At 44.7% G+C, this 15456-nt stretch overlaps 1 protein-coding gene across 1 annotated transcript in view; it reads left to right on the top strand.

Annotated features, from left to right (window-relative positions):
• Positions 1-15456, top strand: part of LOC125635098 (uncharacterized) — a 68122-nt gene that overhangs the window by 41634 nt on the left and 11032 nt on the right. The window contains exons 4-9 of the mRNA XM_075126095.1: positions 5237-5522; positions 6636-6790; positions 9689-9733; positions 12214-12499; positions 14286-14444; positions 14995-15007. Coding sequence (XP_074982196.1) covers positions 5237-5522; positions 6636-6790; positions 9689-9733; positions 12214-12499; positions 14286-14444; positions 14995-15007 — 944 coding nt within the window. The remainder of the gene's footprint in view (positions 1-5236; positions 5523-6635; positions 6791-9688; positions 9734-12213; positions 12500-14285; positions 14445-14994; positions 15008-15456) is intronic.

Below are 15456 nucleotides of genomic sequence, written 5' to 3'. Positions count from 1 at the left end.
TATGGGGACATAACCCTCCCTGTTTCCACACTCTCGCAACCACAGTCTTCTGTACAACCATGCAGGACCTACCTGAATCCTGAGTCTGGGCTAAGGGGATGGAGGTGAGGAGAAGCAGGGGCTGTCTGAAACTCTTTTTCTCCCCTCCACTAACAAGTGAGTGGTGAGGGGGCCTTGGAAGAGCCATGACTCCCCCCACCATTCCCAACATGCCCCAGCCAAGAGAACTGGCTGGACAGGAGCTGGCAAATGTGTTGTGTCTCTGGCAATAGCCTAACAACTATACTCCCTATGCCTCTAACTGTGTGTGAAACTGGAGAGCTGGAGGAAATGTGACTCAGAGTGTTGTCTTTGAAGATTAAAACAAAGACTGTGAATGGCTAGCCAACTACAAAAGCAGTTTCTCCTCCCTTGGTGTTCACACCGCAACTGCTAGAAGAGAGCCTCATCCTCCCTGATTGAACTAACCTCGTTATCCCTAGCCTGATTCTTGCTTGCATATTTATACCTGCCTCTGGAAATTTCCACTACATGCATCTGACGAAGTGGGTATTCACCCACAAAAGCTTATGCTCCAATACGTCTGTTAGTCTATAAGGTGCCACAGGACTCTTTGCCGCTTTTTGAGTTACAGTGACTTCCTGGGGTGATGCAGCTCCGTGTTTCCCCTTCCACAGGACTCAGAGTAAACTCACCATCTCGTGCTATCTTAGAGGAGACTCTTTCATTCAGGACTCATTTTAAGACATTTTCATAGTACTGTATCTCCTAATTGTTGTAGGAGCAGCAGTGATCTGTATGCTCTGTATGACTCTGCTCTGTATAACCTGTATGCTCAAAAGGTCTGTTACACTTTCCCACCACTTTTGTCTCCTCTCTGTCTTTGAATATCTGTGAAGTGGCTTTCCCCCTCCCGCTCCCTCCTGGAATGCTTGTGGGATGAATGGGCTGGTTGAACAGCTGGAAGATCAGAAGAGCTCCCAGGTAGACAAGGTGTCTGGAACTCTAATTAGGCAGCACTCACACCCCCAGTGCATGGACACTGCATGGACACTGCCTGAGGTGCAGTGTGACCAACCAGACGTGGCCAAGTCATCTCTAGTCGCAGGCCATGAGGAGCAGGTCCTTAAAAGGGGAAGGGGCCACATGCTTAGGAGTGCACTCACAAGCTTGTACCTCCCATGAAGGCCCTTTGCCCGGACCGCCTGGCCAGTGGTTCACTGCGTTGCATTCCATCGTGCCTCGGGAAGACTTACCTTAATCGCACCATCCATCGCTGTGCTGTGGGACACTTACCTTGAAGGAGCCTGACATCTCCAGTGCTGTGCCTGTCCTGGGAGCGTAAGTATGAGAGTGTGACACCTTCCCCGCCCCCCCATCTTTTGAGCTTAGCTATCAGAATAATAAACGTGTTGCTTTCTGCCAAACTTTGGTGGGTCATTAGTTCTCCCTAAGCTTACTAGCTGGCCCAATTTCGGGTAACACTAATCATGAAAGATTTGCTGTGTATTTCAGTGGAGCATCTTATTGTTGCACTTCAGCTTTTCCCGGCTGCCAGCATGGCCTCCTGCAGCTGTGGGCAGCCACGCATAAATGAGAGCCCCCTTTGGCCTACTCTAACTTACAACAGGAGTTGACCTGGCCCCTGGCTGGTTCCAGAATTGGGGAGCCACAAAGGTGGCATACAGCCACCATTACTCCCCCGTACCAAGTCAGCCCCCAGCTCAGAGCAGCCAGACCCAAGAATCAGGGGCTGTATTTACTGGGGGAGGAAGAAGGGCTTAGATAAAATAAAATAAATATACATAGATTGAGGTGCACTGATAGATCTGTGTGGTGACAAGAGACTGGAATAGAAGGTGTCCTGAAGCTGAGCCTTTAGGAGCATAGATCAAATTGTGTGTGGACAAAGCTGGCATAGTGTATTACTCAAAATGCACTATGTCCGGCTGTTACCAGTCCTCTCACTCCCCCATTTTTAATAAGACCTAGATTTACTTTTTTTTTCCAAAACAAGACATTGCTAAATGTTTAAAACAAATAAGAAAAAAATATCCGAGTGCGTTACCAGCAATGTTTCTGTATTGTTCGCTTTTATGATCATTCACAATTTCAGTTTATAATCATGCAATCATAGAAACTTTGGGCTGGAAGGGAGCTCGAGAAGTCATCAAGTCCAGCCCTCTGCACTGAAGCAGCACCAATTAAACGTAGACCGAGGTGGACAAACTTTTTGGCCCAAGGGGCACATCTGGGTATGGCAATGTTATGGCGGGCCATGAATGTTCACAAAATTAGGGTTGGGGTGAGGGAGCGGGTGAGGGCTCTGGTGGGGGCACGGGCTCTGAGGTGGGGCCAGAAATGAAGAGTTCAGTGTGCAGGAGGGGACTCCGGGCTGGGACAGGGGGTTGGGGTACAGGGGTGTGTGAGGGCTCTGGCTGGGGGTGCAGGCTCTGGGGTGGGGCTGGGGATGAAGGGTTTGGGGTGTAGGAGGGTGCTCTGGGCTGGGACTGAAGGGTTCGGAGGGCAGGAGGGGGATCAGGGCTGGGGCAGGGGGTTGGGGCACAGGGGGGAGGGCTCTGGCTGGGAATGCAAGCTCTGGGGTGGGGCTGGGGATGAGGGATTTGGGATGCAGGAGGGTGCTTTGGGCTGGGACTGAGAGGTTCAGAGGGTGGGAGGGGGAGGCTCAGGGTTCAGGCTCTGGGAGGCACTTACCTCAAGTTGCCAATGGGAACTGCAGAGGCAGCGCTTGGGGTGGGGGCAGCGTGTGGAGCAGAGCCCCATGGTTGCCCCTATGCATAGGAGCCAGAAGAGGGACATGCCACTGCTTCTGGGAGCCGCACAGAGTTGCCCCCAACCCTGCTCCCCAGCTGGAGCACTGGAGCGGGGCAAGCCCCAGACCCAACTCCCCAGTGGGAGCTTGAGGCCCAAATTAAAATGGCTGGTGGACTGAAAGCAGCTCGCGGGCCATATTTTGCCCACCCCTGACCTAGACACTGAGTCCCCATATTGTAGTTTTGCATTTGATTTTTCCTTCCTAAATATCATATTTTGCACTTGCCTTTATTGAATTCCATCTTGTTGAATTCAGACCTACTCTCCAATTCGCAGAACTCATTTTGAATTCTAATTTTGTCCTCCAGAGTGCTTGCAATCCCTCTCAGCTTGGTCTCTGTGACGGGGTCCCTGTGGTGCAATTTGGAGTGCGGGACTATTGAGCCCTCCAACCCCACCAGCCTGGGCTGCCTCTCACACTGTGATGCTGATGTCAAGCTACAAGCCTCTGACAGGCACTGAACTTATCCTCTAGGGGCTTACAAATTGATTATTTAATAATTTGTTCCAGTATCTTCCCAGGTATCGAAGTTAGGCTGACTGGTCTATAATTCCCTGGGTCCTCTTTGTTCCCCTATTTAAAGAGAGGTACTATACTTGCCCTTCTCCAATCTTCTGGCACCTCACCCATCCTCCATGAGTTCTTGAAGATAACTGCTAACGGTGCTGAGATTGCTTCAGATGAATTTTATCAGGCCCTGCTGACTTGAAGACATCCAACTTATCTACATATTCTGTAACCTGTTCCTTCCCCCTTGTTTTTAATATTAATTGGGTTAAGTATCTGTCACCATTAACCTTCTCAGTGAAGACTGAAGCAAAACAGGCATTGAACACCTCAGCCTTCTTGATGTCATCAGTTATTATCTTTTCCCCTGCTAAGTAGAGGACCGACACTTTCCATCATCTTTCCCTTGCTCCTAACGTATTTAAAGAACTTCTTTTTATTACCTTTTATGTCTATTGCTAGGAGTAACTTATTTCATGCTGAGCCTTGCTGATTTTGTCCCTACGTGCATGTGCTAGTCTTTTGTACTTCTCCTTAATAATTCATCCACATTTCCACTTTCTGTAAGATTCCTTCTTGATTTTCAGGTCATTACAGTGCTCCTTATGGAGCCATATTGGCCTCTTCCTATCTTTCCTTTGCATCAGGGTAGTTTGCAATTGTGCCTTTGATATGCTCTCTTTAAGAGAGCTCTCCTGAACTCCTTTTTCCCTTAGAGCTTTTTCCCATGGGACCTTGCCTACCAGCTCTCTTGAGTTTTTTATAGTCTGTTTTTCTGAAGTCCATTGTTCTTATTCTGCTGCTCTCACTCCTTCCTTTCCTTACAATCATGAAAAGTGTCATTTCATGATCGCTTTCACCCAAATTGCCTTCCACCTTCAGATTTGCTACCAATTCCTCCCTGCTGATTAGAATCACCTCTAAAATGGCAGTCCCCCTGGTTACTTCCTCCACTTTTGGAAGTAAGAAGTTGCCCCCAATACACTCCAAGAATTTATTTATTGGCAGGTCATGAAACAGTGTTGCTCTAAAACTTTACAGACTTGGCCACTGATCCTGCAATGTGTTATGTGTGGGCAGAGCCCTGCAGAAACGTGTTTAATTCAGTGGGACTCTGCATGGACATGGGACTCTACCCTTGTGTAGTTCCCCACTCATTATTGATCTTTCTTCCCACTTGATCAGTCACAGGGACCTTTAATTATTTGTTCTGCCAGATAAGAGCCAATGGCAACAAAATGTTCCTCTTTTTAGAACAATTCTGATTGGAGAATATTGGTGCTCAAATGAGTTTAATAACCCTCAAAATCCTTCCATCTCCCAGAATAGGGGAGCTGTCCATTTTTCAGACACAGAAATTGAATATTTTGTTTGCAAATAGAGTGAAAAGGTCACTATCCAAACATGTTACATACCCTCTCCCTGCTGCTTATACTAGCCTTGAAGGGACTGTCTACTGATGAAGGTAAATGCTATTTAGAGATTATTCTTTTCTTTTATTTCTCCCCTCCCTGTTATCTAATTATTTTAGTGGGAAGGATTCCTATAAGCAGGCCAAGTCCATCACTGCCAGATGCAGCTACAGAACCAGTGGTGTGGTACCCTCTTACATGCCATCTGTTTTCTCTGTTGACCATTGACAGACTTGATCATGATTCTGAAAGACGCTTTTAGCTCCCAAATGCAGACAATGGAATGCACTCCCCTACCCCAAGACCTTCTAGCTAAAATGTTTCCCTGAAAAGAGTTTTACAATATTGCCAGCTATTCCTTCAGATTGTATCTGGGAAAGCGTTCCCTTAAGAATTTCTCTGCCAGTGCAAACAGGGTTTGTCATTCAAAACTTTAAGCTCACCTGCAGTAAAACAGGGTATTCCTGATTATTTCCTGCAGTTCCTGAAGTGGCACTTGAAGGTGTAGCATCCCAGTCCAGCATCTATGACAAATATGGAAACCCTGGCAATGCCATTGATGGGTCCCCATCCAGTGATTACCTGAGAGGCAAATGTAGTCACACGGATTTAGAAATTAATCCATGGTGGACACTGGATTTGCAAGCAAGGGTTCAAGTGTTCAGAGTAAAGATCACCAATCGAGGAGACTGTTGTGAAGAGCGGATAAACGGGGCTGAAATCCGAATTGGGAGCTCGCCGGAGAGAAGCGGCACAACAAATCCCAGGTAATATGCTCTGATGGTCTGAATGAAAGTGCTTGAGCACACAGAAGGAAATGTAGTGGAAGTGGTTAGAACAGATCTCAAATGGTTTTGTTGCTCATAATGGTTTTAATTAAGCTATGCTCAGTTCCCATTGGCCAGCACAACTGCCTCTGTTCATACCACTTGTGTTTGTGCGTGTGTTTGTGTGTGTGCTTTTAACATGCTTTAAAATGGTTTCTATCAAGCATGATGTGTAGTTGGGGTTTTAGAGGCTAAAAGTAATTTCCTCATCTCTCCTGCTAGTAATTGCATGATCAGCTTTTTGCTCTCTTAAGACTCTTGATGCTGCACTGGAAGTGAGAAGCACAAACCCCAGCATTCATGCCGAGTCCCTCATGGTACTATTGTGTGTGAGTGCAGAGGACCAAGCTAGTGGCTCCTGAACCAAGATTGGTCCTTTAATTAGACTTTCACAGTTTCTTTCTCAGAACCGCTTTCCCTTGGGACATTGATTTAATGCAGTGTCCTCCAAAGTGCGGTGCGCGCACCCCAGGGGGTGCGCAAGACCATCCCTGGGGGTGTGCAGCAGGAGGAGCGCTGCCGAAGGAGCAGTGCTCCCGGACCTTTGATTCTTTCAGCGGCATGCTGGCGGCAGCTCGGCTCTCCCTGCTCCGTCTTCGGCGGCAGCTCTTCTTCTTTGGAGACCACTGATTTAATGAATCTACAGTATCGATTTAAAGAAAGCTGTTGTTTAAAATGATTCAGCATCAGATTCTTCCACCCTTATGAGTATTACCTGGAAACTCCTTGAGGAGTGAGGTACTACACAATGTGAGTAAAGGTGGCAGAATTTGGCCCTAAAGATCCTCATGCCAAACTTGTAGAATCAACCTTATCTATAGCACTGCTATAGACGACACTAGAGTAAATAGTCTGTGTGTGTTGTTCTGCCTTAATAGTGATTCATTGTTTAACAAATAACTGAGGAAAAATAAGATGATGATGACATTTATTTGCTGAATTATGGGGCCACTTTGTATTTTTCATCCTTCCCCCACCTCCTCCCGTGATCTGAGCTATTGTTGTTGTCAAAGTATAATCATAATAATGGCTATTAATCTGGTTCAACTCCAGATGTGCCCAGATCGACTCCATGGGCCCTGGGGAAACACGCTCATTTGACTGTGAAGGAATGCAAGGGCAGTATGTGACTGTGACCATCCCAGGCACAGGAAAATACCTCACACTGTGTGAAGTCCAAGTGTTTGGTCTACCAGTAAATTCTTCTGGTAAGTAGAGCATTGCTCCGATGGAATGTATTGGCTTGTGTTCCGATGCATGGCTCCCCTTGGCTGGAGAGAATCAGATCTACATGGATGTGTGTACATGCTTTAAACATACTCAAGCGTGTGGTGTGCTGAAAAGGACACACCAGAAATGTGGGAAAGCCTGTTCTGCTGCAAAGAGAGTTTTGATGAGGTTTGTGACTCAGTGAAGTCTCCAATTTGACGGTGAGCACAGAGATGGTAAACAAAGTGTGAGACGCTTGGAACTGTGTCAAGGATCGGTATGAATGTTGTCCGACATTTTTAAAGAACAGTTTGTGTCTGTCTGTCTTTCTCTGGCTGTGCCTACACGAGCACTTTTGTCAGTAAAACTTAATGTCACTCAGGGCTGTGAAAAAAACCACCCCCAGATGGACATATGCTACACCGCCAGAAGCTCTCCCATTGACATAGCTACCGCCGCTCATTGGGGTGGTTTAATTATTGCAATGGGAGAGCTCTCTCCCTCGGCACAGAGCGGCTAAATGGGAGACTTTACAGCGGCACAACTCCATCGTTACAGCTGTGGCGCTGTAAGACCTCTAGTGTAGACATAGCCTCTGTTTCCTTCCATCTTTTTCCTTGGCTTCCCCGGTTTTCTGTGCCTTATGCTTGGGTTCTGGTTTTAGTGTCTGCTTCTGGGGATTTTTGTTTGTTTGTTTAATTTTCCTTCTCTGCTCTCATGAACTCATTTTAAAAAACTCCAGTTCCGGAAAGACGGCCACTTATGACTTGATTTTTTTTCCTGCTTCCCAGTTGTTGATGTTTACAGATGTCTATAGATGTGTAACATACAAAGGAACCCTGAAACTGACTATGCACAAAATGCTGTCAAATACACAAAGGGCCTGCACATACTCTCATTGGAGTCAAAACCCTCCTGGACTTAGATAGTGTAAAACTTAGGCCACTGTAAACAAATGCGGGGGGAGATAATCTCATTAGATGTTACCCATTACCAAAGTAACAAACAAAATTGCTGACAATATGTGATTTTTTTTTTCTAGTTGACAATGTCCATTTAACTAAGAAACTAGGCTTGTGGCTTACAATTTTTCCAGCATAAAATACCTGGCAAAATGCTGTTGGGAAACATAAACCCTAAAATGGTGCTAACAATCCTGAAACTGTTTTTGTCTCCTAAGGTATTTTCAGAGGAGTCAGGGGCCCAAATCCCAGTGAATTCTAGTGGGCTTTGGATGACTCACTGCCTTGGGCTTCTTTGAAAATTCCAGACTAAAGAACGGTTTCAGAGGAAAAGCCGTGTTAGTCTGTATTCGCAAAAAGAGCTGTAGCTCACGAAAGCTCATGCTCAAATAAATTGGTTAGTCTCTAAGGTGCCACAAGTACTCCTTTTCTTCTTTAGACTAAAGAACGTTACTATCATTTTGAATTGCCTGGCATTGTTGCTGAATGAAGATAGTGGGCCTAAAAAGCTTGCTGGGCTTGCAAGTCCTCTTGTCACCCATGAGAGTGGTAGACAGTCAATAGGTGGACGCACCATGTGGAGCCAAGCTGGCTCTGAGCTAACCTTGGACTAAGGGTCTGGCTATACTGGAGCCAGAAGGTGTAAATTCCAGCTTGAGGAAACATACCCACACTAGCTCTGATAGAGCAAGTGCACTAAAAATAGGAGTGTAGCCATAGCGGCACAAGCGTGGGAGGGGCTAGCTGCCCCGAGCACGAACCTCTGGTCTTAGATAGAATCAGATAGCTTCTCAGAGCTAGCATGAATATGTCTCGTAAAGCTGGAAATGACACCTTCCAGCCCCAGTGGAGACATACCCTAAATTCCTTCTTTATCACTGCTGCTGCACCAGCCTCCAAGACGAGCTCCTTTTCTCTCTTAGGGACTCTGCTGCTCCATGCCATCAGGTGAGTCCTTTTTATGCTCCTGCTTAAAATCAGGGTGAGCCACAAGACCAGACTGGACGGTGCACAGTCCTCGGCACAAAAGCAGGATGCTGCCATCTAAGGCTGGGTGTAATTGGTCTCTATTCTGGAGCTGGTGCAAGCTCTCTGCTCTCCACAGGCAAGTTGGCTGGCTGACCCTCTTGAGCCAGTCACACATCTGAGAGAAGTGTAGGGTAGAAGTAAAGCAATGGAATGACTGTTTCAGCTCCCTTAATGAATATTCTAAATGTAGGTGTGTATGACAGAGGGCATCCCAGAAGTAGGTGATTCCTTCCCAGACTCACCTTCACTTTATATTAGAGATCCAGAAGAAATGCATATACGTCTTAGTTTGTTTCATTGGACATTTTTGTGCACTGCTATCAGGCAGGCAGACTGGGGAGTTAGTTTTAGAGATGGTTGGAACATTTTTGACTACATGAAATTTTGTTGAAGTACAGTATGTGATTTTGTCAAAGTCAAAACAGATCGGTTTTGACAAATGTTTCACTGGGAAGGGTATTGAGGTGGGGGCAGTTGTTTTTCGTTTTGGTCCAGGGATCTTTGGTCACTTTTGACCAGAAAGAGACTGACTCAAACTGAAAAAGCGGCAAAGAGTCATGTGGCACCTTATAGACTCACAGATGTACTGGAGCATAAGCTTTCATGGGTGAATACATCCGACAGGACTCTGCCGCTTTTACAGATCCAGACTAACAAGGCTACCCCTGAAATAGAAAAGTTCTGGTTGTCAATCTGAAAATGGATGTCACACAATTCTGTTTAGTGAAAACATTCAAAAGGTTGTGGGTGTTTTTTTTTTCATTCCAATGTGGAACGAAAACAAATTTAGAAACATCAAAAGTTGTGCAAAATGGAATTGTTGTCCTCTGGACAGCACTAGTTTGTGTCAGGATGGAAACTGAGTATTTTTTGTTTACTTTTGCTTTCATTTTTGTTCTTTTGTAGACCTCATGCTCAATGAAACTCTGGGCCCAAGGATCCCCAATGGAGGTAAGTTAGAATCTTATAAGAAAGATGAAATGAGATGCAAGAGGCCTGGTCTACTTTGCTTGCTTCACTTCTATTTCTTAGATGTCTCCAGAACCAGAAGTGATTCTGTTGGGTAAGAGGAGAATCATCAAACCCAACTCTGTCTTCTCCCTTTGTCCTGATTTTTCTTTCTCCTTTTCTCACATCTTCCTTGTCTGTAAATCAGCCTCTTATCACCTTCAGAACTTTGCCCATGCATGCCACTGGCTTGATTTCACTTTTGATACAAACTTCATCCAACTTTGCCTTCATTTCTTCACACTCTTTAAGTTTTGCAACTCCTTTTGGATCTTAGCAGTTACAGAAGGAAAAGATCTGTTAGATGATAGCCTATCTTCCTGCCAAAACATAATATAATCATTAGCATTCATCTAGTGTCTTACATCTTCAAAGTTCTGCATGTAGATTAATTATATGTGTATTATTATTAATAAACATAGCCACACATTATAGAACTTATTAGATATTAAAGGGATGCCAACTTGAGAGCCAGTCAATTTCAAAACATGTGTTAAAAGTAAATAGATTTTTACTATCTAATTTTCTTGTTTTTAAAATGTTTTTCTCTTCCTTGTTGCTGTGTGAACAATGCATCCAAACAGAGAATATAGACTAATTGTATGGGGGAGACCATGACATTCATGGTATTGTTACCCCTTTTACCTGAACGTGTTAGCCAGTATTTGGAGTCTTGTGTGTTGTTGACATTAGGAGAAGAAACTGATTATGGAGTCAGGTATTTCTTTGGAGCAATCCTGGTTATTTACGAGGCATGTGCACAGAGTCCTGTTTCCCAGAACACAGTAGGAATTAAACAGCAGAAGGCAGTTTCCTTGCTCACAGTTCCAAACCACTGTCCAGCCAGCACTGTGCCCCAAAAGCTCTCCCTCTTGGCTTTGTCTTGTTGAAAGAGCTCCTTTTGCTGTCTCCTTGGCTTTCCTGCTGCCTTATCTGCCTCCTTCTGCTTCTGCTCACAGATGCACACACCTCCACCAAACAATATCCAGCCAACTGTATTGGTATTCAGTTGCCAGTGAAACCCCTCCAATCACATAGCTTAGCTTCTGACCAGCCTTGCGTATGGTCTGTGTTTTGTTTGTGGTCCTTCTTGTTTCAGTTACCTTACTCCAAAAAGGAGCTTAACTGCTTACCTTTGTCCTAAACGAAGGGCAGCTATCATAGCCACCAGCTTCAGCCAGGTTCCACCCAACCTCCATTATAACAGTATACAAAGTGTGTAAAATGCACAAAATAAAGAGAAAAATAGAGAACAGAGAAGAATATTTTTCCTGTAGTCTCTTTCAGTTCAAGTAAACATAAGTGTTAGTAGCGAAACAATTTTAACAGAAAAATTTGATTTTTTTATAAAGCTGACATACCTGTGAGCAGATCCTAGAATAGATCTGAGCCAAATGGTGAAGAGGTGGTCTCCGCAGATTTCCAGATCCTGGAATATGCAGATTGCTGCTGCCCATGTTCTCCCATGTGCACTGAAACATTGACCTTGCCTGGGTAAACTACCAGGAAGTGAGGTTTCTCTGTTATGCCTGCTGGGGGACAGCAGCAGAGAGAAGACATGGGCTGTGCTCTAGTACTGGGAACAAGGAACATGCAATAGGATAAATGATCCTTGTCCTCAAAGGCATCTTGTGACTCCTGCTCTGCTTAATTTTTCAGATCATTTTGAAACTGACATATGGATCACTCTGAATAACTCTAGAGCAGGTAAATATTGGAGGGTTTTTTTAAACATGATACTGGGTTCCTGAGCAAATCATCATTGTGGTGTCAGGTACATCCCCTGCTACAGCCTTACTGGGAAAGTAAAAATTTCTCTTTGTGGGAAAAATCATACGTCCCCACTGGAATAGTTCACTTTCCATTTGCACAGTTTTGATCAGGGCTGTCTGACCGTCAGGTAATTTTGAGCCCTATAGAAGAATCCTTAGATTGGAGGAATTGGGCAACAGGAGCTACAGAAATGCACTCTATATCTGAACCATAAAGGTGATATTTGTAATGTAAAATCCAATTCAAAATCAATGTTGACCTTTAAGTGCTGCATTTGCAGCCCCCAAAGACGGAAGTACTCTTGATCCCTGAGCAGAGAGCAGTCCGAGTTTCCCTCAGGTAGTTCCTCACTCTCTCTCCAAGGCATTTTAACCTGATGGGTTGGGAGGGGCAGGCTTCATAGGGGTGATAAGAAAGTTCAGTTTCCAGGCCCATTCAGTCCTTGGCTTCTCTCTGCTGAAACTGCAAATGGTGACCAGAGCTGAGAATTGAACTCCTGTCCTTGAGGAAATGGACTGGAACTCTGGCTCATTAACTCAGTGCATCTTATAAACTGCCACATTTTCTTTCTGTGATAATCAAGCTGTTCTTACTCTAGCACTTCTCTCCAAAGCAGGTTATGCATAAGAACTGTGTTTGTTGTTTTACAGCTCCTAATGTAGCCCTGGGGAAAACAGCCTCCCAGTCTAGCACCAGAGAGATTGAGGACAATCCTATGAGGGCCACTGATGGATCTTTATTGAACCATTTCCCGAGCCAACAGTGCTCACAAACACGCAGAGAGTTCCAGCCATGGTGGACAGTGGATTTGAGCAAAACATTTATTGTGTCCTCAGTGGTGATCACAAATCAAGGTGACTGTTACAAAGAGAGGATCAATGGTGCAGAGATTCGGATTGGGAACTCATCAGAGCTTGGTGGGACACTGAATCCCAGGTACTGGTCTGTTGTAGTTTGCGGAAGTATTTGAGCATGTAGAAGAAAACTGAATGAAAGTGACTGGGTACCTTTCCTGTACAGGACTTGAGCCCAGGTTTTATGTGCAGTCTTTTCCACGCTCCTGCAGAGTGGTGAAAAGTCAGTCTTCTCAGATGGTCATTTCCCATATGTGAGGATTTGTTAGTCTCTAAGGTGACACAAGGACTCCTTTTCTTTTTGTGAATACAGACTAACACAGCTGCTACTCTGAAACCAATCCAAGTCTTGTGCATCAATCGATGCAAAAACCTTTTAACTGGTTGCTAATCAAAACCCACCAAAGTCAAGAAATATATAAAATTCTCACAGCATTTAGTATTGTACTAATAATGCTGTCGCACTTACAAACAAGGGCAGATTTGGTGCCCTTACTCCAGGTGAGCTGCACCTTACACTGGAAAATTATGTTGTGTAAGAACACAGCCCTGAGAAGTCATGGTAAATAATTACATGTTAAGCAAAACTGCACTCACTGGCCACAGGACTGTTGTGTTTAACTTTGTGTCAGTGGGTCATGAATAACCCAGCTGACACGATGATGAGTGCGACAGTCCTTGCATATAGCGAAAGCCTGATTCTTGTCTATACTAAGGCCCCTTTATATTGCTCTGACAGTAATTTACCCTCATTTTAAGGGATTTTACACTGTCAACAGCATAAAGGGGCCTCAGTATACACGAGAATCAATCCCCATCTTGCTAGTTACCATAACTCCTCAAAGTCATGTTCTGACACAATGTAATTTCTCAGTGTAGACAAGTCCCTAGATGATGCTCCAACCCTTCCTGCCACTGCTTTCTTTTTGATCTCTCAGGTTAGGGGCCACACAGGTTATCAAACAATTTTTTAATAGATAGCTAAGGTACATGTTTTAATAGTGATAGAACAAACTGCCAAGACAAGTGTGGATTCTCCATCTCTTGAGGTCCTCAGATTAGGACTGGCTGCCTTTCTGGAAGTTAGCTTTAGCCAAACAAAAATTAGTGGGCTCAATACAGGGGTAACTGGGTGCAATGTAATGGTCTGTGATATACAGGAGTTCAAACTAGATGACCTAATGGTTCCTTCTGGCCTTAAACTCTATGAATAAGAAGAATTGCTGAATAATGCTGCAGAATGCAGTGTAGTTCAGAGAAGGCAGGGCTTCAGCCTCTTCTGCTCCTCATGCCCTTATGTTCCCAGCCAGACACTCTGTCCTGCAGAGCTCCTAAAACAGCAGCTGGACAAGATGAAGAGCTGGAGAATGGCAAGAAAATACAGTAGCTTTTTGTTGTTGTAGTTCCTTTTAAAAAAGGATGCAATGCAGAGAATTATGCAGCATTGTGACTGAAAAATCAATTCTTTGGTTTTCTGAGTGGCTACAAAGCACATGAGGTCCCTGTTTTTGTGGTAACCATGCTTATCTTGACTTTTACATTCTTAACCATACTACTGCATGAACGGTGTTCGTGTTTCACTGACTTCATTTTAATAGCTACGTCATTTAAGAAAATCATTAATAGAAACACTTTTAAGTGATCAACTGAACCTCATGGCTGAGACATTTGAAAAGGCCTAAGGATATGAGGAACCCAGGTCCCTTAGGCCCTTTTGAAAATCCCGGCCAACATGTGCTTATTTCAGCGCGTGAGCATACAAGAGGTGGGAGCTTTCATTCCACAGATACAGACTTCATGGTGCTAGTGCTCTCTCAGATTCACAATGCATAACCGCTCTCTGTGAATAAGATCCTGTTCATTTCCAGATGTGCTACAGTTGAGTCCATGGAGCTTGGGCAAACACTCTCATTCGACTGTCATGGAATGCAAGGGCGTTATGTGACTGTGACCATCCCAAGGCGAGCTGAGTACCTGACTCTGTGTGAAGTGCAGGTGTTTGGTCTGCCATTGATTTTCCCTGGTGAGTACAGTTACTGAATTCACACACAATAGATTTCTGGCTGTGTTTGGGGAAAGTTCCCCCCAAAATTTACTGGAGCCCTGTGCAGAGGGAGTGCAGAATGAGCATAAAACACTATCAATGGGGTAAGTGAGTAAAAAAAATCTGATTTAAGGCTTTTCTATACAGAGAATTCATGCATGGTAAGATGGGATGTAAATCTACAGCACACTAGCTGTCATGCACTAAAACTTCCATAGTGTACTTTGATCTGCTCCCTTTATATGCTCCCTTTGTACAGATATGAATGACTACACAGGCTGCCAGGCAGTGGAGAATCAGGATCATTGTCTTTTCATAGGAAGGTAGGGTCAAGGCCAAAGCACTGAAAGGGGATGTCTAAATCCAAAAGAGGTACATTGGGAGATCTCCTGTGGACACTGGAACTGATTGACCTTAGGGGCTCTGCTCTCCAGCATATCTTTGATATGTTTCATTAGGCCTTTCGGTACTGTTATTGTCCACCTTGGCCTTCAGCCTTCCTGTCCAGCCTATTCATCAAGCATCACTGGCAGCCACTTTAATGGAGTCCTTACGCCCAACAGTGCCAGCCAGGGACAAATAATTTCAGCCAGATGGAAAACACCAGACTGAGATGAAGGAGGGGAAGGTAATAGTGGGATGAAATGCAGCGTCAGACTGACCAGACAGAAAAGGCTCTGGGTCATTTGCCTTTCTCATAAGGGGCTAAATGAGCGATGATATATTGCTGCAGAATAATTTAGTTCTAGGCAAAAGGTAGGCAAGCCCCATATACTTCAGGGGCAAGGTGTTGGGTGCAGCGTAATGAAAAGTATACCAGCAATGTTAAGGCATGATGTGGCACAACAAAGCCCCGTGCCAAGGGCACAATGTTTAATACCCAATAGGAATCATTTATCCTGGGGTGGGGGGGGGGGTGTGATCACTCACATAACACTATACATCTTCAAAATGCTTTACAAGCAATGAAGTCTACAGGCAGATCCCCTCAGTTT

This window comes from Caretta caretta, chromosome 1 (assembly GCF_965140235.1).
Source record: "Caretta caretta isolate rCarCar2 chromosome 1, rCarCar1.hap1, whole genome shotgun sequence".
In the NCBI taxonomy this organism is placed as follows: domain Eukaryota; kingdom Metazoa; phylum Chordata; order Testudines; family Cheloniidae; genus Caretta; species Caretta caretta.
The sequence above is the reverse complement of the archived record's forward strand: the minus strand, read 5'-3'. Positions and strand labels throughout refer to the sequence as shown.